Source organism: Otolemur garnettii, unplaced genomic scaffold, assembly GCF_000181295.1.
Source record: "Otolemur garnettii isolate 467f Iridium unplaced genomic scaffold, OtoGar3 scaffold00002, whole genome shotgun sequence".
In the NCBI taxonomy this organism is placed as follows: domain Eukaryota; kingdom Metazoa; phylum Chordata; class Mammalia; order Primates; family Galagidae; genus Otolemur; species Otolemur garnettii.
Genome location: NW_003852397.1, coordinates 26,879,864 through 26,906,776, shown reverse-complemented (window position 1 = coordinate 26,906,776; position 26,913 = coordinate 26,879,864). Strand labels below are relative to the sequence as shown.

Here is a 26,913-nt window from a genome sequence, read left to right as displayed (position 1 = left end):
TCTCAAAAAAAAAAAAAAAAAAAAAAAAGATAATCGTAGATGAACAGTTGAAGAAACCGACCTTGTCAGCCAAAGTCACACACAGCTAGTAAGTGCCTTGGCTTGAAAGCGAGCATCTCCCTCCGAGGTCATACTCTAGCCACTCTGCCAGGCTTCCTCAACTTTCATTCCTATCCTTGCAAGTCGTTTTCTGACTCCATATGCTTCACATTGGTTAATTCATTCCCAGTTTATCAGGGTCTGGTCTCATTCACCCACTGTGAAAAATAACTCTAATTTTCTAATTCACTTTTGTGTCTTTCAGTTGAAATACTCCTTCACCTTTTTGTGTGTCTACATAAGCTTCCTTTCTTATTTTTAGTAAGAAAAAAATTGGACTCATTTTAAGATAGAGCCGGCTCGGCTGTAAGGAATATAGACTGGTTTGTTTTGTTTTTTTTTTTTCTGGTACGGGATGAAAAAGGACCACATGAGTTTCAGCAGCTGAGGTGGTGGATTATAATAGTAGAAAAAGAAAAACAGCCCTGCTCCGCCCCCGGCCCGCCCCGGCCCGCCCCCGGCCCGCCCCGGGTAACTGCAGTCCTTGAAGGCGTCTCTGAGCTCCGGGCCGATCCCTGCCGGCAGAGAAGCCGGGTGCCGGGGTCGCGCCGAGCAGCTGCGGCCCGTCCGCTCGGTGGAGGTCGAGTCCAAGGTTTGGAACCGGGGCGGCGGCAGCAGAGTCCACGCTGTCCACATGGACGCGCCGGGGGACCCAGAGGGCCCACGCCCACCAGGAGGTGACCGAGAGCGAGGTGGCCCGCAGCGCCGCGGAGACTTCGGTTCTCCGTAGCAGCGATTGAATTGACTTTAGCTTGGTTTGTTTCTGAGAGATTGGTAAGGCTGGGCCTGACTCTGAGGTTCAGGCCAGCGTTTCTTTTCTCTCTGGAAGGGGTAAAGTTCAGGAGCTATTTATGGCACTCCGGTCTCTAATGACTTTTTTCCCCTCTAGCGCTGCTTTGAAGGACTGTGTGATTATTAACAATGAATTCAAATTAAGTACGCCACTGGGCAAATGTAAGACAGTATCTTTGGAATACCCACTGTTGTTCCCTTGTTTTTAACTTTTCTCATTTCCCTTTTTCATCTACTCCAATTTTTTTCAATGATTCTTAAGACTTCCTCATGTAGCACAGATTTTTTTCCTTTCCTGGGCTCTAGTGGCAACTTTTGAAAAATAGAGCATGATGCAAAAGACCAGTAATTAGTGTAAAAATCTATTGATTTACAGATTGGGGGGAACTTGCCTTTGCAGAGGCATATCTTGTTAAGTACTCATTCAGCAGTTGAATTATTTAGCTTGTTTTCTCCTGCTCACACTTCATTTGACTTCAAGACTGTCTTAGAATTCTTCATAAACAGCTGACGTGACATGCTTAAAACATTACTGAGCTCACCTGGTATATGAAGCTAGTTACAAACTCCACGCTGCTGTCTTGAAGGGAGTTGTGAAGGAACAGAGAAATAGGCCTTTAAGGTGGAGACAGATCAGAAGGCTTGATAATTTCTGCATTGAAATTCTAACGGGGTGGTATGTAAATGCAAGTGATACGTTTTCAAAATTACTGTGATGTACAGGATTGTGCTTGCTTTGGTCAAATGTGCTGTATTCAAAATAGCTCAAAGTTCAGCAAATGTTGTCTTTAGAGTGCATGTTCTGTGCACAGAAATGACACTGGTATATTCCCGTTGATAGACCCAATTACATGCCTAACTGCAGTGTGTTTGCATTCAAGGTGATGGCCCTGCTGGATGTGCCAGAGAAACACGCAGGCGATTCTCAAGGGAACAGCTTTATGTACTGATATCTGCAGCTTCTGTGAACTTAGGTTCCATGATGTGCTATTCTATCCTGGGACCCTTTTTCCCCAAAGAGGTAAGACATTTTTATATCCATAGGACCTTTCATTTTTTAAAAAGCTTTTGAATTTATTTCATTTTACAATATGTAAAATGTAAAAATCTATATGTAGTACACATAATGTACAGAACTTCAGCCAATAGAGTACTTGTAGAATGCTTGATACCGGGGGAAAAAATCCAGTCAGAAAGAACATCTGCTTGGGAGGTGATTCACCTAAATATAATCAATCTTTCAAAGATTACTTTGCTTATTACATAGTCTGATTACTCTTCCTTTGGTTTCTGCAACTGATAAAACTGAGATTTAAATGCTAACGCAAAGGTCTGTGTTGAGACAGTAACTCTCTCCTGGAGTTTCTGGTTTATTCATATTTTGGAATTAGGAAGTTGTGATTGACTGAGTCCCCTCTTCTGACTTGAATTTTTTTTTTTTTTAACTAATGTAACACAGGAATGTTATCTTTAATATCTAAAAGCTTCTCACTTGAATTTTTAAGGACTCCAGTGGCAATATTTGAAAAAAGGATGAATTCTGATAAATAGCACCTAGTTCCCTCCAAGCACAGCCTTTTATATAGTGTTAGGATCCGTAGCTAATGGCACAGACTGAAAGGGACTAACCCTTAGTTGAGTTCCGCTGGATTCTGGATGTCAATAGGATGTAATATGACATGAATGGGGCTGGCTTGAGTGAAATTGAGTAATATGCCTGTGTATTTTATTTTGTGCTCTTTGCCAAATACTTGGATGGCAGTGCTCCTCACTTCTCTGACTGCTTTGATAACATGTAGTGCTTCCCTCTGCGTGCCACAAAAGCTCAAGAGGCTCCTCTGCTTTTTTTTTTCTTTTTTTTTTTTGAGACAGAGCCTCAAGCTGTCTCCCTGGGTAGAGTGTCGTGGCATTACAGCTCACAGCAACCTCCAACTCCTGGGCTCAAGCGAGTCTCTTGCCTCTGCCTCCCAAGTAGCTGGGACCACAGGCGCCCGCCACAACGCCCGGCTATTTTTTGGTTGCAGCTGTCATTGTTGTTTGGCGGGTCCGGGCTGGGGATTCGAACCTGCCACCTTAGGTGTACGTGGCTGGCGCCTTAGCCGGTTGAGCTATAGGCGCCGAGCCAAGAGGCTCCTCTGCTAAAGGAACAATACTGTGCTCTCAGAATACTCCTTGGGTTTCAATGCTTATTTCCATCCATCTATATAGTGAGACTCTCATCATTTTGCAAATGGAGAAACAGTTTCAGATGTTGTGACTTCACCAATTTAGTTCCATTCACTAGAGTTTCAGAGAGTTTTTGTTCTGGAGTTTGGAGTTGTTAGGGCAGAAAAAAATCAGGAAAATGTCCCTTCTTTGTCCATGGGGAATGAAAAAATATGGGTGGGGGGAGGGTTTAAGATTGTTTGGATATGCTTTAAGAAAAGGATGTCCAGAATGTTGTGAGACTTTCAAAAGACGAATGGGTGTCATGGTGGACTAGGGACAGAAGAAGGGGGCTACTGAAAGGGACTTCATAGGCAATATCTTAAGAGGTAGTAGTTCCTTAGGTGAACACCGTGGTACTGGCATTCTAGGTCACAGAAATAGAAAAGTGAATGGCTTGTTTTTGGAAAATAACAGACAGCTTGAACTGGCTTGAGCCTAGAGTGGAGTGAGGTCTAAGAGACAGAAGATCTGGGGGCAGGCTCGAGGTAGCATGGAAAAGTACTTGTATGCATGCCAAGGACTTAGTGGGAAGTCATCAAGGTGACTGAGCAAGGTAGAGTAGCGTGGGCAGATTGGGGTTTAAAAAAAAAAATGAGGCAGCGCCTGTCGCTCAGAGGAGTAGGGTGCCAGCCCCCTATGCCAGAGGTGGTAGGTTCAAACCCAGCCCTGGCCAAAAAAAAAAAAAAAAAATAATAATGATGATGATGATGGGAATCTGTAGAATTAAGATGGAGAAGAAGTAGAGTGGATCAGACCCATTGGGAAGGCGTTTCACGGCTCAGCTGGAACTCAGTGAAGGCAACTAATGTTAGTGTCCTCCAAGTGAAGAGAGACAAAGTAAAACCAGGCGTGGGTGTGTGGTTTCAAGTTTTGGACTGAATGTTTTGCTCATAGGAGGTGTCAACTGAAGAATAAAGTCACATTTTTAAAGAATTAAAATATGTTTTATTCAGAAATAAAACAAGGGGCTATAGACAGACATTTGTAGTCCCAGAGCAATTCCATAGCACTTAACAGGGATGCTGGCTCATAGTGAGGGTCCAATAAAATACTAGATGCTCTAACCATTATACATGTCCTGATAGGTTCTAGAACTAAATACCTATCAGATCTATTAAGCAAAAACTGAAGATAATGTAATTTGACCAAGGAATGTTCTACCTGCATTTTAATCAACTCTTTTGATAATACTTTCCCTTTGAGGAAGCTGACCTGGGTGTAGTAGAATCGTAGGCTTCATTTTCCAATCCACTAAACAGCATAGCCTTTTGCTGCAGTGCCATTAAAGGCATCTTAATAATGAGATATCTCTTGTCTCCACATCATTATCTCTTGTGGCGATTATTAAACGGAAAGGGAATAGCCAGTTATGGCTGAATAGCATTCTATGGTAAACATATACCGCAGCTTATTAATCCATTCCCACGTTGAAGGGCACCTGGGTTGTTTCCACATCTTTGCGGTTATGAATCATGTTGCTGTAAATATTCTAGTGCAAATATCCTTAATGATAAAATATTCTTTTTTTTTCTTTGGGGTAGATATCTAGTAATGGGATTGTAGGATCAAATGGTAGGTCTACTTTTAGCTCTTTGAGGAATCTCTATACTTCTTTCTACAGAAGCTGTACTAGTTTGCAGTCCTACCAGCAGTGTAAGAGTGTTCCCTTCTTTCCATACCTATGCAAGCATCTATTGCTTTGCAACTTTGCAAGGTGGGTCATTCTAAATGGGGTTAGAAGATATCTCAAAGTGGTCTTGATTTATATTTTTCTGATGATTAGGGATGATCAACATTTTTTCATATGTTTGTTGGCCATTCATCTGTCCTCATGAGAGACCTTTTTGTTTAGGTCTCTAGCTGGGAAGGGCCAATTATGAAGCTTGTAGAATTAATAAGCTTAAAATTCTGCCTCAGTAATTACTACAGAACTATAGGTCCATTTTTTGCCCTCACCCACTGTCTGGTCCCTGAGTACCTGGACCTTCCTAGAGTAAGGGGGTGACTCTTCCTAATACTTAACTTGGAACAATAGAGTTTACCTGTCTGGTTTCCTATCATGTGATGCTATCAGAGATGTAGAGTTTATTTAAAGAGGCATAGTCTGACATGAAAAGAATGTTCTTGAAAAAGACAAGGATTGAATGATGATGGTATCTTTACAAGGAAGGTATGGAGAAAAATTTTTATCTAAAAATTGTCGTTATTGTAGTATTGTAGTTAGAAAAGGTAAAGCAATGTGATCATAGCCGTTGTAGGGAATGGATTTTGAAGGGTGTATAGTATGTGTGTATGTGCAGCCCTGGAAGTGGGTATGCACACATTTCAGTATTACTGATCTGTTCAAGTTCCTAAACAAATCAGAAAATGACTTACCCCTGACTTCCACCCCTGGAAGTGGGTATGCACACATCTCAGTATTAACAATGAAGTTGTTTTTGAAAAAACTGAGACTCTGGTGAAAGAATGGATCTAAATTGGACTCTTCTGATCATAAATAGTCACTACTGGCACCATGCCTGACACACCCAAGGTGCTCAATAAATGACTTCTGGTAAGACTTCTGTAGTTCAGGCTTTGCACTTCATAGAATGCTAAGTTGTCAATTCTCTCTTAAAGAAATTAAACTCATATTTTGACTCTTGAAATTGCTATGGTTAGAACCTAATGTGAAGATCTGCCATGTTTCTAGGGTTTGAAAAAGCTTTTTAAACCTTCTATTTCTTTATGTGAATTTAGTAGTATATCATAGTAATAGCATTTGAAGTTCAAATGAAGTAGAATTAGGATAAATGCCATCCATATCAAATTTAGGATTGGAGGGGAACTAGGGACTAAGTGTTACTATCTAAACTAGTTCCCCTTCCTTCCCTTTTCTGTTATTTTAATGTACTCTTTGAAATACTATACAAGTAAAGATCACAAAAAGATAATGCTGTAATCCAATATTCCATTTTTTCCATCCTGGTCCTAATTCATCTTTCATACTTAGTTCTCGTTTCTCTTTCTTTAAAGGCTGAAAAGAAGGGAGCCAGCAATACCGTTATTGGTATGATTTTTGGATGTTATGCTTTGTTTGAGTTGCTGGCATGTTTGATATTTGGAAACTATGTAAGTATTAAAATTCATGTGCATGTTTAACTTTTTAAATCATGTAATAAGTTATTCTAATGTACTAATCTAGAATTTGCGTCGATGCAGAAATAACCACTGTTACAGTTTTATAAATTGTGGTGCTCTTGACACTTCCCTCCTTAGCAATGATTGATTTTAAACTCCTTCCATGTTTTTAAGCAATGTGTATTGGCACTCCATTGAAGAATTATTATATTAACTGTGTGTGTCTTCCCCCAATCCTGTATTTTCCAATGTAGTAGATTTGTTTATGTCAATATAGACTTGTAGAAGTCATCAATTTGCCACTCTTCTTTGACATTTATTGTAGATTATACATATTGGAGCAAAATTTATGTTTGTAACAGGAATGTTTGTCTCGGGAGGAGTTACAGTTCTCTTTGGGTAAGTCATTTTCTGATTCATTTGGGAACTTGAACAGATTGTATAGTCTATCTTTAGTTTAAATATAAATAGCTCTTTAAGTCAATGGCACCATTATTGTCTGTTGAAGGCATAGCATGTGACAAATGGCGGAAGGAGTTGGTGAGTAGTGAACAAGAATGAATGGCATTAATCTCATGGAAACAGTCCTCCAGGGGATCACCATTACACTGGCCATTGAATCGATTCTTTTTTTATTTTGAGTCAGAGTCTCACTATGTCACCCTCAGTAGAGTGCTGTGGTGTCCTAGCTCACAGCAATCTCAAATTCTTGAGCTTAAGTGATTCTCTTGCCTCAGCCTCCCAAGCAGCTGGGACTATAGGCTCCTACCACAACAACCAGCTATTTTTTGTTGTTGTTGTTGTAGTTGTCATTGTTGTTTAGTAGGCCCAGGCTAGGTTCAAACCCACCAGCCCTGATATATGTGGCCAGTGCCCTAACCACTGAACTACGGGTGCTGAACCACTGAATCTGTGCTTTAGAATTACTGTGACTTGGAGTGACAGAGTCTTTTTTTTTTTTTTAAAAACAGAGTCACTCTTTATCACCCTCTGTAGAGTGCTGTGGTGTCATAGCTCACAGCAACTTCAAACTCTTGGGCTCAAGTGATCCTCTTGCCTCAGCTTCCAGACCACTGGCGGGCATGCCACAATATCCAGCTGGTTTTTCTGTTTTTAGTAGCAACAGAGTCTTGCTCTTGCTCATGCTGGTCTCAAACTCCTGAGTTCCAGCAACCACCTGCCTCCAAGAGTGTTAGGATTACAGGCGTGAGCCACCCTGCCCAGCAAGAGTGACAGAATCTTAACTTACTTTTCCTAATCACAGAAACTTTTTGGCTTAAGCAAAAAAGTGAATTTCTCTTCTAAAGAATCAGCTCAAAGACATCAGGATACAGATGTTAAAAACGGAGTCATCAGAAGTTTTTCTTGACTTCTTGGCTTTGCTTTCTTCTTGTGATTTGCTCCTGGGTGATCTCTCCCTTTGTGGTGGCAACATGGCCCCTCGTAGCTCCAGGAGGGGTGCCAGTCTCCCAGGGGTGCCTGGTAGGGTAGCAGATGAGGCCTCACTGGCTGGATATTTGTTGATGGCCCATCCCTATTGCCGGGGGTGGGGGTGGGGTGGGGTGGGGGTGGAATATTCTGATTGGTCAGGTCGGTGGTGGGCTCGCTTCAGAGTGGGGATTAGCATGGTTTTCCCTGTTGCTGTTTCCAGGAAAAGATGAAATGTGTGCCAAACGCAAGGCAGCTGGAAAGTTCTTCAGCATAGAGGCAAATACTGTGCAAGAGCTTCTATAAGTACTTGGGGAACGTAAGGGAACGATAGTAGGATGGCAAGATTATGATGAGATAAACTCAGGGAAACCATTATGTTCAACAAAGTGGATGCTTTACAAAATTTTCTGCAGCAGGCTTTTTCTCTTGTCTGCATTCACACTTTTTTATTTAAAAGACGAACTCCACCATGGGAGATACTTCAGGGCTTTCAGAGTCATCTACATATTCCAAAGAGCCTATTTCTTATTATCGTCTAGGAGATCAATGAAATCAGCAGAAAAAGGGCAACCTAAGCTGTCCTTGTGACTTCGATCTTTACCAAAAATAAATAGGGAACTTCCTTCTGCTGAAAATATAACAAAACAGCTCTTACAAAAACTATGTTCCTTGTAGATTTATTCTAATAACTATGGGTGATGTATTACTCTTTCCTGTGAGTGCAACTAAAAAGGAGGAATAAATAAAAACCGGCTTGACACTTGAGGATTGTCTTATTCTCGTTTTAGTTTATTGGATCAAGTTCCAGAAGGCCCAATATTTATTACTATGTGTTTTCTAGTGAGAGTAATGGATGCGATAAGCTTTGCTGCAGCAATAACCGCATCATCTTCTATCCTTGCCAAAGCTTTTCCAAATAATGTGGCTACAGTATTGGTATGTATTTTAGAGTTGTTTTTTGCTATTTTCCCTTGAATGGAGGCCAGAATATTTCCTTGACCTGCCAAGATAAAGCTGGGATCCCTTCTTCCTAACTTCTTTTCTCTCCTTTCTGCATTTTTGTTGCCTTTTTACTCCAATTTCCCCTTCTATCAGCAAGGCTGTGAATACATGTACTATGAGTGTTACTCAGTTGCTCTTCCTGGTCTTAGAGTTCCCCGACATTCCCGGAAATAAAGTTTGGATTGGCCAGGCCAGGTTGGGTGCTCACTCCAGAGAGGAACAGCATGGTCCCCCCCTACTGCTGTTTTCAGAAATGGGGAAATGAGTTGCTGAAGGCCAAGCTGCTATGAAAGTTCTTAAGCATAGAGATCTTAATCTAGCAGCATCTTGGCAGGTAATATGGAAGAGCTTATACCAGTACATAAAGGAATGATACGAGGATGGTAAGATTAGGATGAAAGAAACTCAAGACAAATGTTATAGTAAGTGAAGTAGGGGGTTTTTCTGTAGGAGGGGTCTGCACACAGTTTGACAGGTATTCTTTCTACCACTTTTTTTTTTTTTTAATCTCTTAAAGAGTATTTTTCTGTCTCCCTGTAGCCTAGATTGTGGCTGAATTGCCTGAGAATTTCTTTGCAAAACACTTAGTTCACATGAGTATTTCTTCCACTTTTCTCGGATTTGTACAAGGGATCCTACAGTTCATCTTGAAGCCCTTAAGCACTTCAGTGCGGGGCGAGGAGTGCCCTCTCATTTTGATACAAACATACAGCACACATTTGTATCAAATTGGTGGCATCATATTGACATAATTCCGGTGTATTGTCTAGATCAGCAGTTTTCAACCTGTGGTCGTGACCCCTTTGGGGGTCTCCTGCAGATCAGATATTTACATTACAATTCATAACAGTAGCAAAATTACAGTTATGAAGTAGCAACGAAAATAATTTTATGGTTGGGGGTCACCCCAACATGAGGAACTGTATTAAAGGGTCACGGCATTAGGAAGGTCAAGAACCACTGGTCTAGATGCCTGAAGACCTGGTATAATGACATGCCAGATTCCTGTCTCAGCTTTGGGCAGCTGCCTCCTTGGTCCCAAGAAGGCTTTCCCATAGTGCTTTCTCTAGGCCCGTGTACCCTGGGAGACCCAGGGTCTGCAGAGCAGACCACACACCACCCTCTAGCATGTAATTGTTCTCTAGACCGCAGAGTTTCATCAGCTTAGTACCAAGGACTCCCTCATTTACTCATTTAATACTATAGTTTAAAAGTTCCTTCTATCAGATCAACTATTTGCCACGTAAATAATGTTTCGCATTTTTTAAAGTACTTATGTATACAGCCGGATGGGTTCATTTGAGGTCTATTGCCACTTTAGCGTGCAGGGATGGGCATCATGATAGGTCTACTGTTTATATTTCCCAGTTATACATTTCTCAGGAAGCATTCAGAAGAACACAAATCTGTTGACATGCTCTGTACACAAAGGTTTATCGCTAAACAAGTTTGGAGTGTGCTTTATGCTGTTCTCCAACGTTGAGATATTCAGGTCACATCAGTGTTTTAAGACTCTGAAAAATCCTAGAATAAAGATACTTTATTAAATGTTCCACAACTCAGTTTTACCATGAAGCCACTTTTTTCAAACAAGACTTTTTGACCTTTATTTATTTATTTTCATACTGAATCTCACTTTGTCACCCCCAGTACAGTGATGTGGCGTCACAGCTCACAGCAACCTCAAACTCTTGGGTTCCAGAAATCCTCTTGCCTCAGTGTCTGAAGTAGCTGGGACTATAGGCACTCCAACTCCTGAAGCTCAAGAAATTCACCCACCTCGGCCCCCTAGAGTGCTAGGATTACAGCTGTGAGCCACCACGCCTGGCCATTTTTTGACCTTTAAAAGAGCTGATATTATATACTAACACTCTGGAAAGTACCAGAAAACACTGCCCGAGAGATTCCTGTGCAGTTGGCAGCAGTCCTTTGGATTTTCTGATCAGGAAGGGAAACCAGTGTTGTCATTTGATGCTTCTATGTAAAATTGCAGCCCAAAGCTAATACATCTAACATGGTAGTTGATCTGGATGGCCTTGTTGTGAGTAAAGATAGAATTCCTATGTTCATTAAGAAATGCAGGAAGTTATTAATGGACTATTTTTGTGCAGTCTGCGAGATCTGGGGATATAAGATTGCAAGCTACAAGTCTCTGTTTAAAGTTCTTAAAAACTAGTTTGATTTGAAATGGTGCTATTTTTGTAGTCGTAAACTGTTTCCATACCACTGTTTTGTTTAATAGTTTTATGTGATACAAAGGAATATAGAATATAGTAAATATATCCTACACATTACTGTTGCTTACTATTCATACACACACCAGGTGATCAACCTTCCATCTCCCTCCGGGAAAGCAAAAGTTACTGCAGGTGTCTCCCAGAGAGATTCCTTGGGTATGTACGTACGCACATGCACACATGGACACGCACAGAGAAGATGGTTTTCCTTTCCCTCTTTTTCTTTTCACAAATGGTAGCATACCACATAAACTGTTCAGCACCTTGCTGATTACACCAACAATGAAATCATCTTGGAGATCTTCCCGTGCCTACGTAGAAAGAGCTTGCTTTTTTCTTTTTCTATACTACTTCCCCGTACAGCTATAACCTACTTTATGGACACTGTTGATTACTATTGAGATTGCTTACATCTTTTGCTATTGTAAACGATGCTATAATGCAGAAAGTTGTATATATGTCGTGTCACATCTTCATGCTAGACCTGTAAGTTAAATCCTAGAAGTGGAATTCTGGATCAAAGAGTATGAGCAGTTGTAATGTTGACAGAGTTGCCAAATTGCCCTTCTGGGTTTGCTCACCAGCAGTTGGAAGACTGCCTCTGCCCCACTTGGAAACATAGTGTGTTTGATGGGTGCTCGGTAAAAATTGGTATCTTGGGGTTTATTTGGTTTGTTTCTTTTAAAAAGTGACAGTGAGCTGCTTCTTCTAAGAGCTATTTATATTTCACTTTACTGTGTCAACAGTTTATTTTTAGCATTTACCCATTTTCCTGTTAAGTTGTTCATTCCCCCCACCCCCGGATTAGTAGTTCTTAATATTTTGGGGGAAGTAGTTCTTTATCAGGATCTTTTCTAGTTTTCATTTGCCTTTTGATTTATTTTTCTATGTATAGTCTTTCATATTTCATGTAATTAAATTTATTAATCTTACTTCTGTAGTACTTTTTTTTTTTGCAGTTTTTGGCTGGGGCGGGGTTTGAACCCACCACCTCCAGCATATGGGCCAATGCCTTACCCTTTTGAGCCACAGGTGCCACCCTACTTCCCTAGTACTTTTATGACTTTAATATGGTTATTTAAGTTTTTGTTCCATTTTGAGTTTATGTTGGCTGTGTACCTGTGAAGTAGATAGAATTTTTATCAGATAGTACCTTATAATTCTTCAAATGAAATACATTAACTCAGTTTTTTCTCCCCATTTCAATTTTAGGGAAGTCTTGAGACCTTCTCTGGACTGGGACTGATAGTGGGTCCTCCTGTTGGTGGCTTTTTGTATCAATCCTTTGGCTATGAGGTGCCTTTTATTTTTCTGGGTTGTTTAGTTCTGCTAATGGTACCACTCAACATGTATATTTTACCCAATTATGGTAAGTCAACTCTTATTGCTCATTTAAAAAATCTTGAATGTATTTTTATGCCTTTAAAAGAAACCAATTTGCCAGATATTCACTTTCATGTAACCAATGAAAGCTTTATAGAACACTGTAAAAGAACTGATTCTCTTCTCAGAAATATTGTAGGCAATTAGGTTATATGAATTTCTATGTATCACAATTTTTTTCTAACCTTAAGAAAAAGCAAATACTTAATTTTTGATCATAAACCATCACCATATACAGTGTCCATCATAGGTCCTTTTGAAGTGAACTAAATGTCAGGACAAGGAGTTTTTATGACCCACTTCTGGCCTGTCTTCCTAGGCTATGAGCTGGTAGGGCAAGATCCGCCCTTTCTTCCCAGCAGCCCTTGCAGCTGTCCATGCAGCAGCGCCCAGGTGTAAAGACACAGGCCCACGTTAGGCAGCAACGGGAGCCACCCTGGCCATAAAACTTCATACTCCACAGGAGTCAACCTGCCCCGTAATAAATGCATGGATATCAGTCCTACAGTCTCTGTGGGGAAACATGTCAGGTATAAGAGTCAGCACAGTCAGGGAGGCACAAAACATCATGTCCTCATCAGGTGTTCATGGTTCATTTGTATTTCCCTTTGTCCAGATGAAATTTACCAATCAGACTTATTCTTATAAACAAGTAACACAGTGAGCATTGTTCTAGTGGCACCGAGCTGGAGCCTTCACTCAGACAACAGGTTAGAGAGGCAGTACCATGTGAAGCCACACGGTGGCGCTCGTCCTCTCTCTGAGTGTGACGACACCGTCACTTCTGCAGTTGAGCTTCCTGGCCGTGCTCAGGTTGGTTTGTTCCGTACTTGGCTGGTAATTAAGAAATAGACACCAGGTCAGATTCTCATGTAGCAGGAGAAAAACTTTTGTTAAGTCTGTACCACACCAGACAAGGAAAGAGACTTTGCTGAGACATACTAGTTAATGGTCCAACTAGATATTTAGAACTTCTGGGATTAGGTGCTGCACTGGCCCCAGTGTCTGTCACCCCCTGGGGCTTGGCCCGCCCTCCTCATCCCGTCCCTTCATCTCTCCACTTGGTCTCTTTTGTAGCCCTTTCCAGTCGCCACCGACCTGACTACCTGATGCTTGTTTCTCTTTTGTCATGTATCTATTTTCCTTGCATCTTTATTGAACTAGCAAAAATCCCCATTAGCTAATTTTTATGAACAAAAGGGTTTGACAAACTCAGTGTTAATCTATGGAAGGCTTTTTTATTTAGATTCAATGGAAAAAACAACTGGTATTTTAAAAAGCTCTCTAAAATTGTCATTATTAAAGCTCTAAAAATAGATTATAATGTTCCCATTTAGGAGTACTTTTTTGAAGAGTGTTATAATAGGAAGGTTACAGATAGCAGCTAGAAAACTAACCATATTTTATTTTTCTGGCATTAACAGAATTTTATATTCTGTAAGTTCTGCCCGCCTCTTTGACCTTCTTCTGGACTCACAGACAATGCGGCTTTGCTCTGGAGGGCTAAGCGCTCCTCTCCCTCCTTTCTACCTGCTTACCAAGTCCCCTGTTCTGTACTGCTCGAAAGAACTATTTCTAGTATAGAGCCCTGGACAGGTCAGTCCTCTTGTTAAAATTCTTACATCCAGTAAATTCAGGAGACCTATTACATGTCATGGTGACTATAGTTAGTAACAATATATTGTATACTTGAAAATTGCTAAGAGTAGATAGGTATGTGAGGTAATACGTTAATGGTTAATTGGCTAATTAGATTTAGTGATTCTACAGTGTATACATACATCAAAACATCATGCTATATACCAGAAATATATAGCAATATATAGCATTTTTCATATATATATGAAAAATTTTGTCTTGTCAATTTGGAAAAAAATTCCTTTTTTTTTTTTGGAGACTGAGTCTCACTATGTCACCCTGGGTAGAGTGCTCTGGCATCACAGCTCACAGCAATTGGGCTTAAGCGATTCTCTTGCCTCATCCTCCCACGTAGCTGGGACTACAGGCACCCACCACAATGCCCAGCTGGAAAAAATTCTTAAAGCCATGACACACGAACTTTCTCCTGGAAGCCATTAGAAGCTATTGTTAGATTTAAGTAGAGGAATCATACAGTCTGGAATCTCTCTCTTCCACTCTGCATAACCTCTACTCGTTCTGCAAGACTTACTTTATCTTGCCTCTTCTGGGGAGTTTTTAACAACCTTGATCGTTGGACTAGATGTTGAATAAGTAGTGCCACGGGCTCAGCTTTCTTCTTGCCCCTCACCTGAGGACCATCCCATTCCCACATCTCTAACAGGAGCTCCCTGGGGCAGGCACTGTCAACTAGGGAGACACGTCCCTCCAAGAAGAATACAGATCTCCCTCGGTATCTGTGGGGGGTTGGTTCCAGGACCTTCCATGGCTCCAAAATCCAGAGATACTCAAGTCCCTGATATAAAATGGTGTAGTATCTGCAAATAACCTATGCATATTCTCCCGTGTACTTTAAATCATCTCTAGATCACTTCTAATACCCAATACAATGTGAATGCTATATAACGAATTGCTGTATTGTTTAGGGAATAATAATGAGAAAAAGAAAACTGTCCATGTTTAGTACAGACACAGTTCTTTAAACGTATTTTTGATCTTTGCCAAGCCCGTGGATACAGAGGACCAACTGTATATCAGAACTTGGGGGATGCAGAGAGAGTACTAAGTAGCTTTTTTGGGGGGAGGGTATAGCTTTGTGTTTATTTGTTTAATTTCAGATTACTTTGAGGGTACACAGAATTAGGTTACAGAATTTGCATTTGTTAAGCACAGTCCCTGTTGTAGTTGTGTCTTGCCCCCAGGAGGTGTGCCCATTAAGTGGGAACACACCAGTTCTCCCTCCTTCAGTACTAAGTAGCTTTTAAAAACTCCCCCAGTAATTCTTCTATTCATCCTTTCAAGCAAGTACCACCCTAAGTTTTTATTATTTTGTCTTCTTGAACTGCTTGGTTATATTATGTGTTCATTTTCATGGATGTTTTTATATATTCTTATTATGATAACCCCTTTTCCCATCCTAGATTTTAGGGAAGCGGACAATTTATACAATAATAGTTTCTCTTATACCCTAAATATATGATAATTTTTATATGCACAATAAATGTAACCAATTAAAGTTGGAATTTTTGTAAGTTTATTTTAAAGGCTACTAACATCCTTAGCATACTTTTAAAAATTCACACCAAATTAAGTCTCCCAGCTGGCAATACCTCACTGAACCACACGGTGGTGGTGCTTCTTCTCTTTCTAAATCAAACTACATATTGTTTGTGTAGCTGGGCTGTGCTGGGATTTGGTTCGCTGTTGAATGCAGGGCTGGTAATTAAGAAATTTTATTTGGGTTTAATTTTACCTCCTGTATCCAGAAAAAGTCTAAGTGTAGCACTTAAAGTAGTTGAACCACACTTACAATGTTTTTTGTACCTGGCCCCATACTTGGTCATTATTCAAGTATTTATGGAATAATGAACTGTGTTGGGTACTGTGGGGAATTTTATTTTTGATAAAATTCAATGTAACTTCTGGGTTTGAATAAGTTATATGCAAATGTGGTTGATAATTTTAGGCAAGCTCAGAAGTACAGTTATTTATCTGATTACCAGATAAAGATGGCCTTGCCAGTTTACTTTTCAAAATAAGTTAAAGGATAAAGTTAAGAGGATTTCATTGCTGTGATTTTTTTTTCATTTTTCCTCCAAAGTGTCCGATCCAGGTCAGCACTCTTTCTGGAAACTGATCTCTTTACCCAAGATTGGCTTTATAGTTTTCACCATCAACTCGCTCAGCTCGTGTTTTGGCTTCCTTGATCCTACTCTGTCTCTCTTTGTTTTGGAAAAGGTAAGTGGTCTGATTATTGAAGAGCTCTGCATTGTAGCAGGTGGACGGCGTAATTGCTTGCTTTGGGCCCTGCTTTGTGGAATGATCTTTGCATGACTGTGAGAGGGAAGCAGAGTGGGAACTGCACATCAGGGTACCCTGTGCCTTCTCTCTGTGACATCCCTGTGAACTAGGGATCTGATTCATTGCAGAAGAAAGAAGGCTTTCACTAAGTTCACTAGGTGGCCAAAACATGGTCTCCTTCCTTCCAAGACCTTGCTCATGTCACTACTGTAGGTCTGGCGTGGGTATCATCTGTGCTGTTTAATAAGGACACTTTTCCTCTATTTGTTTCAATTTCAGTAGGCATTAGAGTACTCAATAGCTTGTTTAATGTGAGGTGTTTTTCTCTAGGACAGTGGTTCTCAACCTTCCTAATGCTGCAACCCTTTAATACAGTTAAAAGGGGTTGCGAGGTTGAGAACCCCTGCTCTAGGAGATCTGCTCTGTTAGATCTTATTACACTGAAGGATCTTACTACTTCTTAGATTAATCATATAATCAGATGATTGTGTATTATATTAATCTGGAATGGGAGAAAGTAACCAGGGTCTCTAATGTTGAATAAAAGTTTGATTACAGAAACTTGTTGTGTTCCTAGATTTTTAAAAAAAAAAAAACATTATTAACGATGCTGTTAAGTTCATTACCAAGACTGGTAGTTAATTATACTAGAGAATTAACGTGTGTTTGTAAAAAGCAATAATGATTAACTTCAGTCTATACTAATTTAATGTGAGGCACTAGATTTAAAATAGCTCAACTGCCAGTAACATAATTTTTTTTTTTTTTGAGTCAGAGTCTCACTATGTTGCCCTCCATAGAGTGCTGTAACATTACAGCTCACAGCAACCTCAAACTCTTGGGCTTAAGCGATTCTCTTGCCTCATCTTCCCAAGTAGCTGGGACTACAAGTGCCCACCACAATACCTGTCTATTTTTTTGCTGTAGTTGGTATTGTTTAGTAGGCTTGGGTCGGGTTTGAACCCATCAGCCATCGTGTATGTGGCTGGGCCCTAAGTGCTGAGCTATGGGTGCCGAGCCCAGAAATGTAACTTTTAACAAAGTTTCTAACATGGTGATTTCTGAATATTGACTTATCATAGAAAATGAAGATTATTATTATTTCTTTTTAAAAATTTCACACTACCCTTTGTGGTCACTAAAGATAGTTTTGGGTATTTCATGGATAAACCGGACTGTAGTTTTAGTGCCTGGCCCACGATTTAGAGAATAACATAATATTGTATTTAACCTGTGAGCATCTGTGAGGGAACACATAAAAGATACTCTGTGGTTATGCTGACACGATCCATGTATATCATCAACAACATGTCTCTTTAAGCCTTTTTTTTTCTGTGCTTTTGAGACGTTATATCTCAATAATGAAACCATCTATAACTTATAACTGGGAAGAAAATTTTCTATTTTTCCTCAAGAAAATGTAGTTTATTCATAAGAGGAGAGGAAGATAGGCAGTTTTGCCAAAGATAACTATAGTTGACCCATTTGTGGGATGGCCAGGGGGATGGACTTCGTCAGACCTTTGATGACCACAGGGATATTGATGGAGGCTCATCACTGCTGACATTTTCCCCATCCCATTAACCAACTCCAACCTAACAAACTTTTAGAACTTTATTTTCTTATTTTTTAATTACTTTTTTTTTTTGCAGTTTTTGGCCAGGGCTGGATTTGAACCCACCACCTCTGGTATATGGGGCCAGCACCCTGCTCCTTTGAGCCACAGGCGCCGCCCTAATCACATTTTTTTTTTCTTCTGACTTGTCATTTAATTGACACTTTGTTGTACACCCATTGGTTGTCTGGCCTTTCAGGGTAGGATGGGTTGACATTTTATCCCTCCAGTTGTAAGATGAGAAGAAGACATTTCTGACTTTTGCATCCTGCCACCATCTTGAAAGAACTAATTTCTTTTTTTTTTTTTTTTGAGACGGAGCCTCAAGCTATCCCCCTGGGTAGAGTGCCATGGCATCACGCTCACAGCAACCTCCAAGTCCTGGGCTCAAACGAGTCTCCTGCCTCAGCCTCCCAAGTAGCTGGGACTACAGGCACCCGCCATAATGCCTGGCCATTTTTTGGTTGCAGCCATCATTGTTGTTTGGCGGGCCCGGGCTGGGGATTCGAACCCGCCACCTTAGGTGTATATGGCTGGCGCCTTAGCTGCTTGAGCCACAGGCGCCGAGCTGAAAAGAACTAATTTCTTAATAAAATTAATATTTATCACAAAAACTATTAAAACACATAGTGATTCATAAATAAATCCTGTGGACTTAATTAAGAAAAGTATTTGAGGAAATTCATTAAAGGAAAATGAAAACAACTAGATATAAAGAGGCATTTATGCCATGTTGGTAACGGTGATAGTATCAGAGTTACTGTTTTAGAAGCCTTTTAAAACACTGCCTGTCATACCATCTAATTTTTACATCCCATTGAGTTGGATAAGGAAAATATTATTATTATTAGTGCCTTTTATTCCTTAAACTGCAGCCTGTGGACTGTCAGAATTACCTGGGTGTGAACTCCCGAGGCCCAGGAACCTCTTAACAAGCTGGTAATTTTTATGCACATTGAAGTTTGCAAAACACTATTTTACATATAGAAATGTTATGTTTCACAGAAGTAGAATTATATGTGTAATGTCAAAAGCTAAAAGCAAAAAAATCTACGTCTTCTGATCTCTTGGAGAGGTTTTTCTTCCCTCTCATTGAGAAAAAGGTACCCATTTACACAGACAAACATTAGGAAGAATGCTGAGTGTTATTAGCACTCGTGGTAATAACAAGAGCTGAAGAAATGATAGAAGGAAAAGTTGGATGTTTATCTAAAATTGTTTAATCATATAATTTTAATACAAGATTTGTTTTACAGTTTAATTTACCAGCTGGATATGTGGGACTGGTATTCCTGGGTTTGGCACTATCCTACGCCATTTCTTCACCACTGTTTGGCCTACTAAGTGATAAGATGCCTGTACGTACACTTACTGTATATTTTAGTTGCTTTTGTATGTTTAAACTAGTGGTTGTCCAAGTGTTCCTCTGGAACTCTGGGGATTTGTTGGTTAGAATTGACACATTCAATTGGAGAGGTTCCAGGGTCTCTAACATGAAACATCACCCTGAGCAGATTCATTTTCATTTATTTACTTTTTTTTTTTTTTTTGAGACAGAGTCTTACTTTGTCACCCTCAGTAGAGAGCCATGGTGTTACAGCTCATAGCAACCTCAAACTCTTGCCTCAGCCTCCCGAGTAGCTGGGACTACAGTACAGGCACCTGCCACAATGCCTGGCTATTTTTAGAGATGGAGTTTCGCTCTGGGTCAGGCTGGTCTCAAACCTGAGTCCACCCGCCTCAGCCTCCCAGAGTGCTAGGATTACAGGCATGAGGCACCACACCCAGCCCAGCAGATTCACCTCTAATTACTTCGAAGGGAAAGAATTGAATTTGACTTTCTAAAGGGAGATGCTCCCTTGATGCAAAACAAAACAAAACAAAAAACCAAACAATTAATCTCTAGGCAGAATCCCAGAGAACATTATGGGACTTGATCAAATTGAAAGATTCTTCTTTAGGAGGATGTAATGGGAATTTTTGTGGGAGTGAAAGGATTGGCCATGTAAAGACTCATTGGTTATCCCATGGCCATCCTGACAGAAAATCTCTTCTATTCTCTTAACTAGGTTTAAACTATTCAGTCCAGATGACTAATATACAAAACTGGTACTATTAACCAATCTCAGATGTCTCTGACTGATTTTTTGCATTTCCCCTCTTTATTAGATTTGCATATACAGCAGCGGTTCTCAACCTGTCGCAACCCAAAGGAACTGTATTAAACCGCCGTGGCATTAGGAAGGTTGAGAACCACTGATACACAGGGTTGTACAGAAGGTATCCAGTCATGTGTGGCTTTGTTTTTCCTAGTACATGGCTCAATACTTTCTGGACAGCCCTCAAGAACTAAATTATATGGAAATTACATAGTAACCCAGGTGACAAAAAGCAAATATCTTAAACAACATAGGGAGTTTTGAATTTAAGATAGCGTCTTATATAACTGAGCAGATGTGGTACCCCTTTAATTTTTGGCCTGACTAAAATAGTTTATAAGGGATAAATTTATTGGGTACCATCTTTTTTCTCCCAAAACCTACAGTACAAGAGTCAAGATTCTTTGGGTACAGACTTAGTCTGTTTGAGATATTATAACAAAATACCTTAAACTAGGGGGCTTGTAAACAATAGAAATTTATTTCTCATAGTTTTGGAGGCTAGGTCTGAGATTCAGATGCTGGCAGATTTGGTGTCTGGTGATGAGTTATTTCCTGGTTCATACCTGGCCATCTTTTCACTGTCACCTCAAATGCCTGAGGTGGCAAGGAAGCCCTCTGGGGCCTTTTAAATTTATGTCTTTATTCTTTGGGACTGGGACTTGCTATATTGCCCATGCTGGTCTTGAACTCCTGGGCTCAAGTGATGCTCCTGTCTCAATCTCCCAAGTAGCTGGGATTAGAGACAAGAGTTGGTGAGCCCAATTTGGGGTCTTTTTTATAAGGATACTAATCTCATTCATGAGGACCCTACTTCTGTGACCTAATTACCTCCCAAAAGCCATCTCCAAATGCCATCACTTTGGATGTTAGGATTTAACACATGAATTTTGGGGGGACACAGCATTCAGTCTATAAGGGGGACTTTTATTTTTTTTGAGACAGGGTCTCACCTGGGCTAGAGTATAGTGTAAGGTGACCAGATGTCCCGCTTTTGGCAGGACAGTCCTGATTTTTAACAATTTGTCCTGTGTCCTGCGGCTTTTTTAAAAAGTCCCGATTTTTGGAAAGAATACATGACAAGCTAGGGAACGTGGGAGAACAGGAAGGGAATATATGGTTTTTGACTGCCATGTGGCTATTTTGCCAGAATATGAGTTTTATATTATTTTTGTTAATTGTATGTTAAACATTAATAATAACAAATAATTGTTGAGAACTGATTATTGAGAACTGCTTATCAAAGTTTGCACTGTTGTCAGCCTGTGCCCAGGCCTCCCCCTGCCTCCAGTCAATGGTGTCCTGCTTTACCAATGTTAAAATCCGGTCACCTTAGTATAGTGGCATCTGCCTAGCTCACAGCAACCTCCAAGTCCTGGGCTCAAGAGATCTTCCTGCCTCAGCCTCCCAAGTAGCTGGGACTGCAGGTGCTAACCACCGTGCCTGGCTAATTTTTCTAGTTTTTGTAGAGATGGGGTCTTGTTCATGCTTAGGCTAGTTTTGAACTCCTGACCTCAAGTAATCCTCCCTCCATGACTTCCCTAAGGGCTAGGATTATACTGTGTTTCCCCTAAAATAAGACCTAACCCCAAAATAAGCTCTAGCAGGATTTCTGTGCATTGTTAAATATAAGCCCTACCCTGATAATAAGACCTAGTGATGGGCATAGCTATGCAGCGTATGCATAGCCACTCCATGCATTTCGGCACAGAGAGGAAAACATCCCCTGAAAATAAGCCCTAGTGTGTCTTCTTGAGAAAAAATAAATATAAGACAGTGTCTTATTTTCAGGGAAACATGGTAGGTATAAGCTACTATACTTGGTTCCATTTTTTAATACTAGAATTTTACTAGGTATTGTAACTACTTGGTGCATACCTTGTGTTCACTGTAAATTGTTATATTTGGAATAGTTCATCAAGTACAAAATCTGCAGTACACTCCCCTTCTGAGCAATCCTTGTCCTTTACTCACCCTCTATCTTGTGGGATAAACTCCTTGCTTTGGAGTTTATCGTCTACTTATTTTCTCTTAAATGTAAAATTTTTTTATTGTATTTGCATTTTTGAATATCATGACTTGTGTTCTTTAATAATTATTCATCTTGTTTAATCATGGAGGAGCTTTACCTCTAAGAGGTTCTTTGGACGCTCTTTCTCTTTCCCAGCATCTAAGGAAATGGCTTCTGGTTTTTGGAAACTTAATCACAGCAGGGTGCTACATGTTCTTAGGACCTGTCCCAGTTTTGCACATAAAAAGGTAATTTTTTTCTTCTTCTGTATTTTTGGTTGAATAGCATTAAGAATGATTTCAAATTTTTTTTTCATAATTCTGTTATGGCTTATTCTTTTGAGCCTTAATATTTAAATAATTATTTTGACTTAGGACTCTTTTGAGTTGCTTATTATGTTACCAGACAAAGGTCCAGCCCACCTGTCACTGTCAGCCAATATGCAGAGATGAGGATAGGTCCATCAAACTTTATTTCTCAGGCCTGGGATTTTGGAGAACAATGAGAAGAGCCTCTTCAAGACTGTTCTGTTCTTCCATTTCCAAAATCACAGTTTTATACATAAAGGTTCAAAGGAAAGAGCACATTAACTTATTTTAAATAATCCACACAAGTTATTGACAATCTAATACAACATTTCCAATTCAAAAGTTAATTTCCTAAATCAATTTTGTTAAACTCTTTAAGCTGGGCATTCTTAGGGTGGGAGCTAAATTTACAAAATCGTAAGAAGGGGAAAGCAGAGGTGAAAGTCAGGTAGGACCAAAGCAGATCAGACCAGCTGTGTCAGGTAGGCCCTAGCCTGACGGACTCCATCCTATTCTCGCCACATGTGCTCTCAGTTACACTGATGGTGTTTTACCTTCCTACCAGCAGACAGGAATGCATCAAGTCTGCATCAAATGACAAAAATGTTTCTCCTTCTGTTTCAATCGCACACTTGTTTGTACTTTATATGAAAATAGCATCTATTGTTGCCCACTATAGTTCATAGTTCTTAGAATATATTTTTTTTACTTTTTCTACTCTTTCCCCTTATTCTTTGAGGCCAGGACCAAATCTTTTTCTGGTTTCTGTATTGTTAACATGTAGTAACTGCTCATTAAGGCTTGTTTAGTATAATTTATTTGCTAAAATGAAGTGAGATTTTTAGACCTTTTCTGATACTTTTGGATCAAACACATTTTCGTGGAAAGAGAAGGATTTCGACGTCTTTCAGAGCTGGCTTTGCATTTTGGCTTTATCATTTACTAGTAGTGTGAACTGGGGCAAAAATCACTTACCTTCCAAGAGCTTCAGTTTTCTCATCTACAAAAAGGAGCCGATAATAGTACTTACATCCCAAGAATTAAATAGACTAATGTCTATTAAATAATGGGCATGGACCAGATGTTAGTTTCCTGTCTCTTTACCACTTCCCTCTAGGCCATTTTTTAGTTAATTGAATTTCAAAACCAAGTGATTAAATGAACAGTATTGTTATTGACATTTTAACCAATTTTGAAAAGTTTGGGAGAAGACAGCAGGTTGGCTTCAGGCATACGATATGTGTGACTAAAGAGATTGAGATATTAGGGTGAATTTTTTTAACCTCAAAATATAAAAAGTTAATGGGAATTCTAACCCAATGGAATGGGGTCACGTGGGAATGAGAACAAGGTGAGGCACAGAATCTGTGTAACGGATTTCTTTGGGATCCTGTCCTTCTTAGAATTAAGCTTTGTGTCTCTTAAAATGCTAACATTTTTGTTTTGGTTTTCCCCAAACCCCTTTGTAGTCAGCTCTGGCTTCTGGTGCTGGTATTAGTTGTGCATGGCATCTCTGCTGGAATGAGTATAGTTCCGACTTTCCCGGAAATTCTCAGCTGTGCATAGTAAGTTACTGCTGTTGCTTGAAGAGCTGTATTATTAACAGAAGGGAGCATCACAGACTTTTCTAGATTTCTCAGTATTTTTGCATGTTAGATATTTTTCCTCAATATTAAATCTTGATAATTTTATAGCATATAATATTGTGATATAAATAAGTGTCAATAACAATACAGCAATATAGATGGCAATATATAGTAATACTAATTCGGTAATAGCTAAAATGGGTTGTGGAGAGATGCTTCACTTGGTTTTTGTCTCAGTGTATATGTATTTATATAATTTTTCAAAGCTAAAGCAAGATGGAAAGGGCTAGCATTATTCCTCTTACATAGAAGAAGTCCATACAAAGGGATATAGAGTGACCGGACATCTGTCCCTCGGTCATCACCTTTGTTGAATAGGCATGATGATGAAGATCCCTAGATACTATGGTTGTGCTGGGACAGTTCAATAATCGTCTTAGGAATCAGCAGCTATCTCTGTGTTTGTTAAAAGTTGCCATTGTTCTTTATGTTTATCTAATTTTGAGAATTTCTTAGTTAATTGTGTATTTTATAAATATTTAAGGCAAATGATTAATGATTCTTAATATCATATCTTACATATTTAATAAAATTATTTTTAGAAAACTATGGAGTAAAACTATGAACATTCCTTCCAATTAGATTCATTATTTATCTTAGAAATAGAGTGCTTTTGCTATGGATTTTGTCCAGATTATCCTTGACTTATCTTAATTTATCTACAATAAATTTTTCTTTCATGCAGGTTTTCCTTTTAATAATGGATACCCTCCTGTCTCTCTTTGCAGTGAAAATGGATTTGAAGAGGGATTAAGTACACTGGGACTCGTATCAGGTCTCTTTAGTGCAATGTGGTCCGTTGGGTGAGTAGTCATTGCCTTTTAGTCATGTACACCTACAAGATGGAAAATACTATCTCCATGTTACAGATGAAGAAATTGAGGTGCTCAGTGGTCATATGAGTTTCTCAAAGACAAATACTTCATCTAGGGTAGAGCCAGAATTCTAATCCCTATCCTCCAAGTCCACAATCAGTGGTTATCTCTATTTTATGAGACCATCAAATGATCTCATATACTTTATCTTATTTAAATGATATTTGTAAGTTCCTTTAACAAAAACATGTCTCAGATTTTAAACATTTATTCAATTCATTCATTTTCTTATTTATTTTCTAACTTCTGACAATGTAGCATATAGTAAATGAACATGTGTTGAATTGAGTTATATTAGATGCAAATGCTGAGAACAAAGTAATATCAAGAAGTTTTTGAATGTCATCTTTTTGACTTTTGTATAAGCTACCAACTTTTCAGAAGCAGATATAATTTTACAATTATTTAAAAATGATCAGGTAGAAATTTTTTTTTTTTTTTTTTTGAGACAGTGTCTCACTATGTAGCCCTCAGTAGAGTACTGTGGTATCACAGCTCACAGCAACCTCAGACTCTTGGGCTTAAGTGATTCTCTTGCCTCATCCTCCCAAGTAGCTGGGATCACAGGCACCTGCCACATGCCTGGCTGTTTTTTTGTTGCAGTTGTTATTGTTTAGCTGGCCCCGGCTGGGTTCAGATCTGTCACTCTCAGTGTATATGGCCAGTGCCACAACCACTGTGCTACGGGCACTGACTCAGAATTTCTTTTTTTATATCCAATGCTGTGCTGAGGACTTGGCTTTTTGTTTTAGTCTTTATGGTTCATTATGAGTTAGAATTATTTTCTTACACCCAGTGCTATGCCGAGGAATTGCCTTTTTCCTCCAGTATTTATGCTTCCAGTTTAAGGAAGCCCTATGACTGAGGGACTGTGCAACTTTTCTGTAGTCATACCTTTTTTCACTATTGTATACTCTTCTTTCTATTGTTAGTGCTTTTATAGGACCAACATTGGGTGGATTTCTATACGAAAAAATTGGTTTTGAATGGGCAGCAGCTTTACAAGGCCTGTGGGCTTTGATAAGTGTGAGTAACCAGTTCTTAATTTTCATTTTCATTATATTTGTGGAGAGACTTGACTTAGAGAATTGACATTAACCCTTTGTGTTAATTGTGTTAAAGGGATTAGCCATGGGCTTATTTTATATACTGGAACACTCAAGGAGAAGAAGGAGGTAAGGCTTGGACTTTTTTCTCTTTTTTAAAAGTTAATGTGTGTGTGGGCAGCACCTGTGGCTCTAAGGAGTAGGGTACTGGCCCCATATGCTGGAGGTGGTGGGTTCAAACCTGGCCCTGGCCAAAAACTGCGAAAAAAAAAAAAAAAAAAAAAAAAAAAAAAGTTAATGTGTGTGAATAGAAAAGAAATAACATTTTACACCCATCACCAGCTTTCTAGGCACTCTGAGGCTCCTCGCTTGGTAGACCCTTTGCAGGAGACAGTTGGATAGATAAGTAGATACTATTTTTTTTTCTAAGATGAGAAATATTGAAATTTTTCTGTTCTTTCTCTTAATATAGATCTAAATTTCAAAACGTCCTCAGCACCGAGGATGAACAAACTGCTCTCTTGCCTCATGAACTCTAGCTTGATGAACCCTGGATTGATACAAAGTTGGAAGGTGGATGCTTCTGGCCTTGAACATACTGCTGGAAACGTTTTCTTAATTTTATGCAGAGAACTCTGTGGACCCACACGGCATCTTGGAAATATGAATGTGTTTTTGGACTGTCCTGTGTTGGGTTTCACTTACTGTTGTCCCAAAAAGCTGGCCTGCTGAACCAGCTGTACTTGGAAACATTAACGGAGAAGTATAGATGGAAACCAGCAAAAGTTTGTGTTCTTACGTGACCAAACTTGTCCTTGAAGATGCTGTCATCGACTCTATTAGGTCTCTTATTTCCTTTGTTTATTTTTTATTCGAAGTACAGTAATTCTGTGAATAAACCTTTTTTTGTTGTTACTGGGGAAAGAGATGAATTGATTTGATAGGCTCTTCTAAATATATAAAGTAACTCAAAATATATATGATAATTACTCTGAAGTCAGTTTTTAAAAGATATACTTTGTGTCATGAGACAAAGGCAAAA

General features: G+C 39.4%; 1 protein-coding gene across 2 annotated transcripts; it reads left to right on the top strand.

Annotated features, from left to right (window-relative positions):
* Nucleotides 1–599: 599 nt before the first annotated feature.
* On the top strand, nucleotides 600–26,913 carry SLC18B1 (solute carrier family 18 member B1). Of its 2 annotated transcripts, none has more exons than XM_003781858.3 (14): nucleotides 600–776; nucleotides 1,773–1,912; nucleotides 6,115–6,210; nucleotides 6,545–6,618; nucleotides 8,439–8,586; nucleotides 12,102–12,258; nucleotides 16,012–16,148; nucleotides 19,083–19,184; nucleotides 22,153–22,244; nucleotides 23,774–23,869; nucleotides 24,679–24,753; nucleotides 25,758–25,851; nucleotides 25,948–26,000; nucleotides 26,344–26,913. In XM_003781858.3, exons 1-14 carry the CDS (start codon nucleotides 734–736, stop codon nucleotides 26,408–26,410), a joined length of 1,374 nt encoding a protein of 457 aa, XP_003781906.1. In that variant the 5' UTR covers nucleotides 600–733; the 3' UTR covers nucleotides 26,411–26,913. The 2 variants fall into 2 exon arrangements, with proteins under 2 accessions (XP_003781906.1, XP_023369308.1); XM_023513540.1 differs by lacking the exon at nucleotides 600–776 and adding an exon at nucleotides 827–873.

What these genes read in the sequence shown, in the direction of transcription:
- SLC18B1 (XM_003781858.3), top strand. Translation starts at nt 734, where the DNA reads ATGGACGCGCCGGGGGACCCAGAGGGCCCACGCCCACCAGGAG. An exon ending in GGAGTTACAGTTCTCTTTGG is followed by an intron (nt 6,619 to 8,438) that starts GTAAGTCATTTT and finishes TTCTCGTTTTAG; the next exon opens with TTTATTGGATCAAGTTCCAG. An exon ending in GCCTGTGGGCTTTGATAAGT is followed by an intron (nt 25,852 to 25,947) that starts GTGAGTAACCAG and finishes ATTGTGTTAAAG; the next exon opens with GGATTAGCCATGGGCTTATT.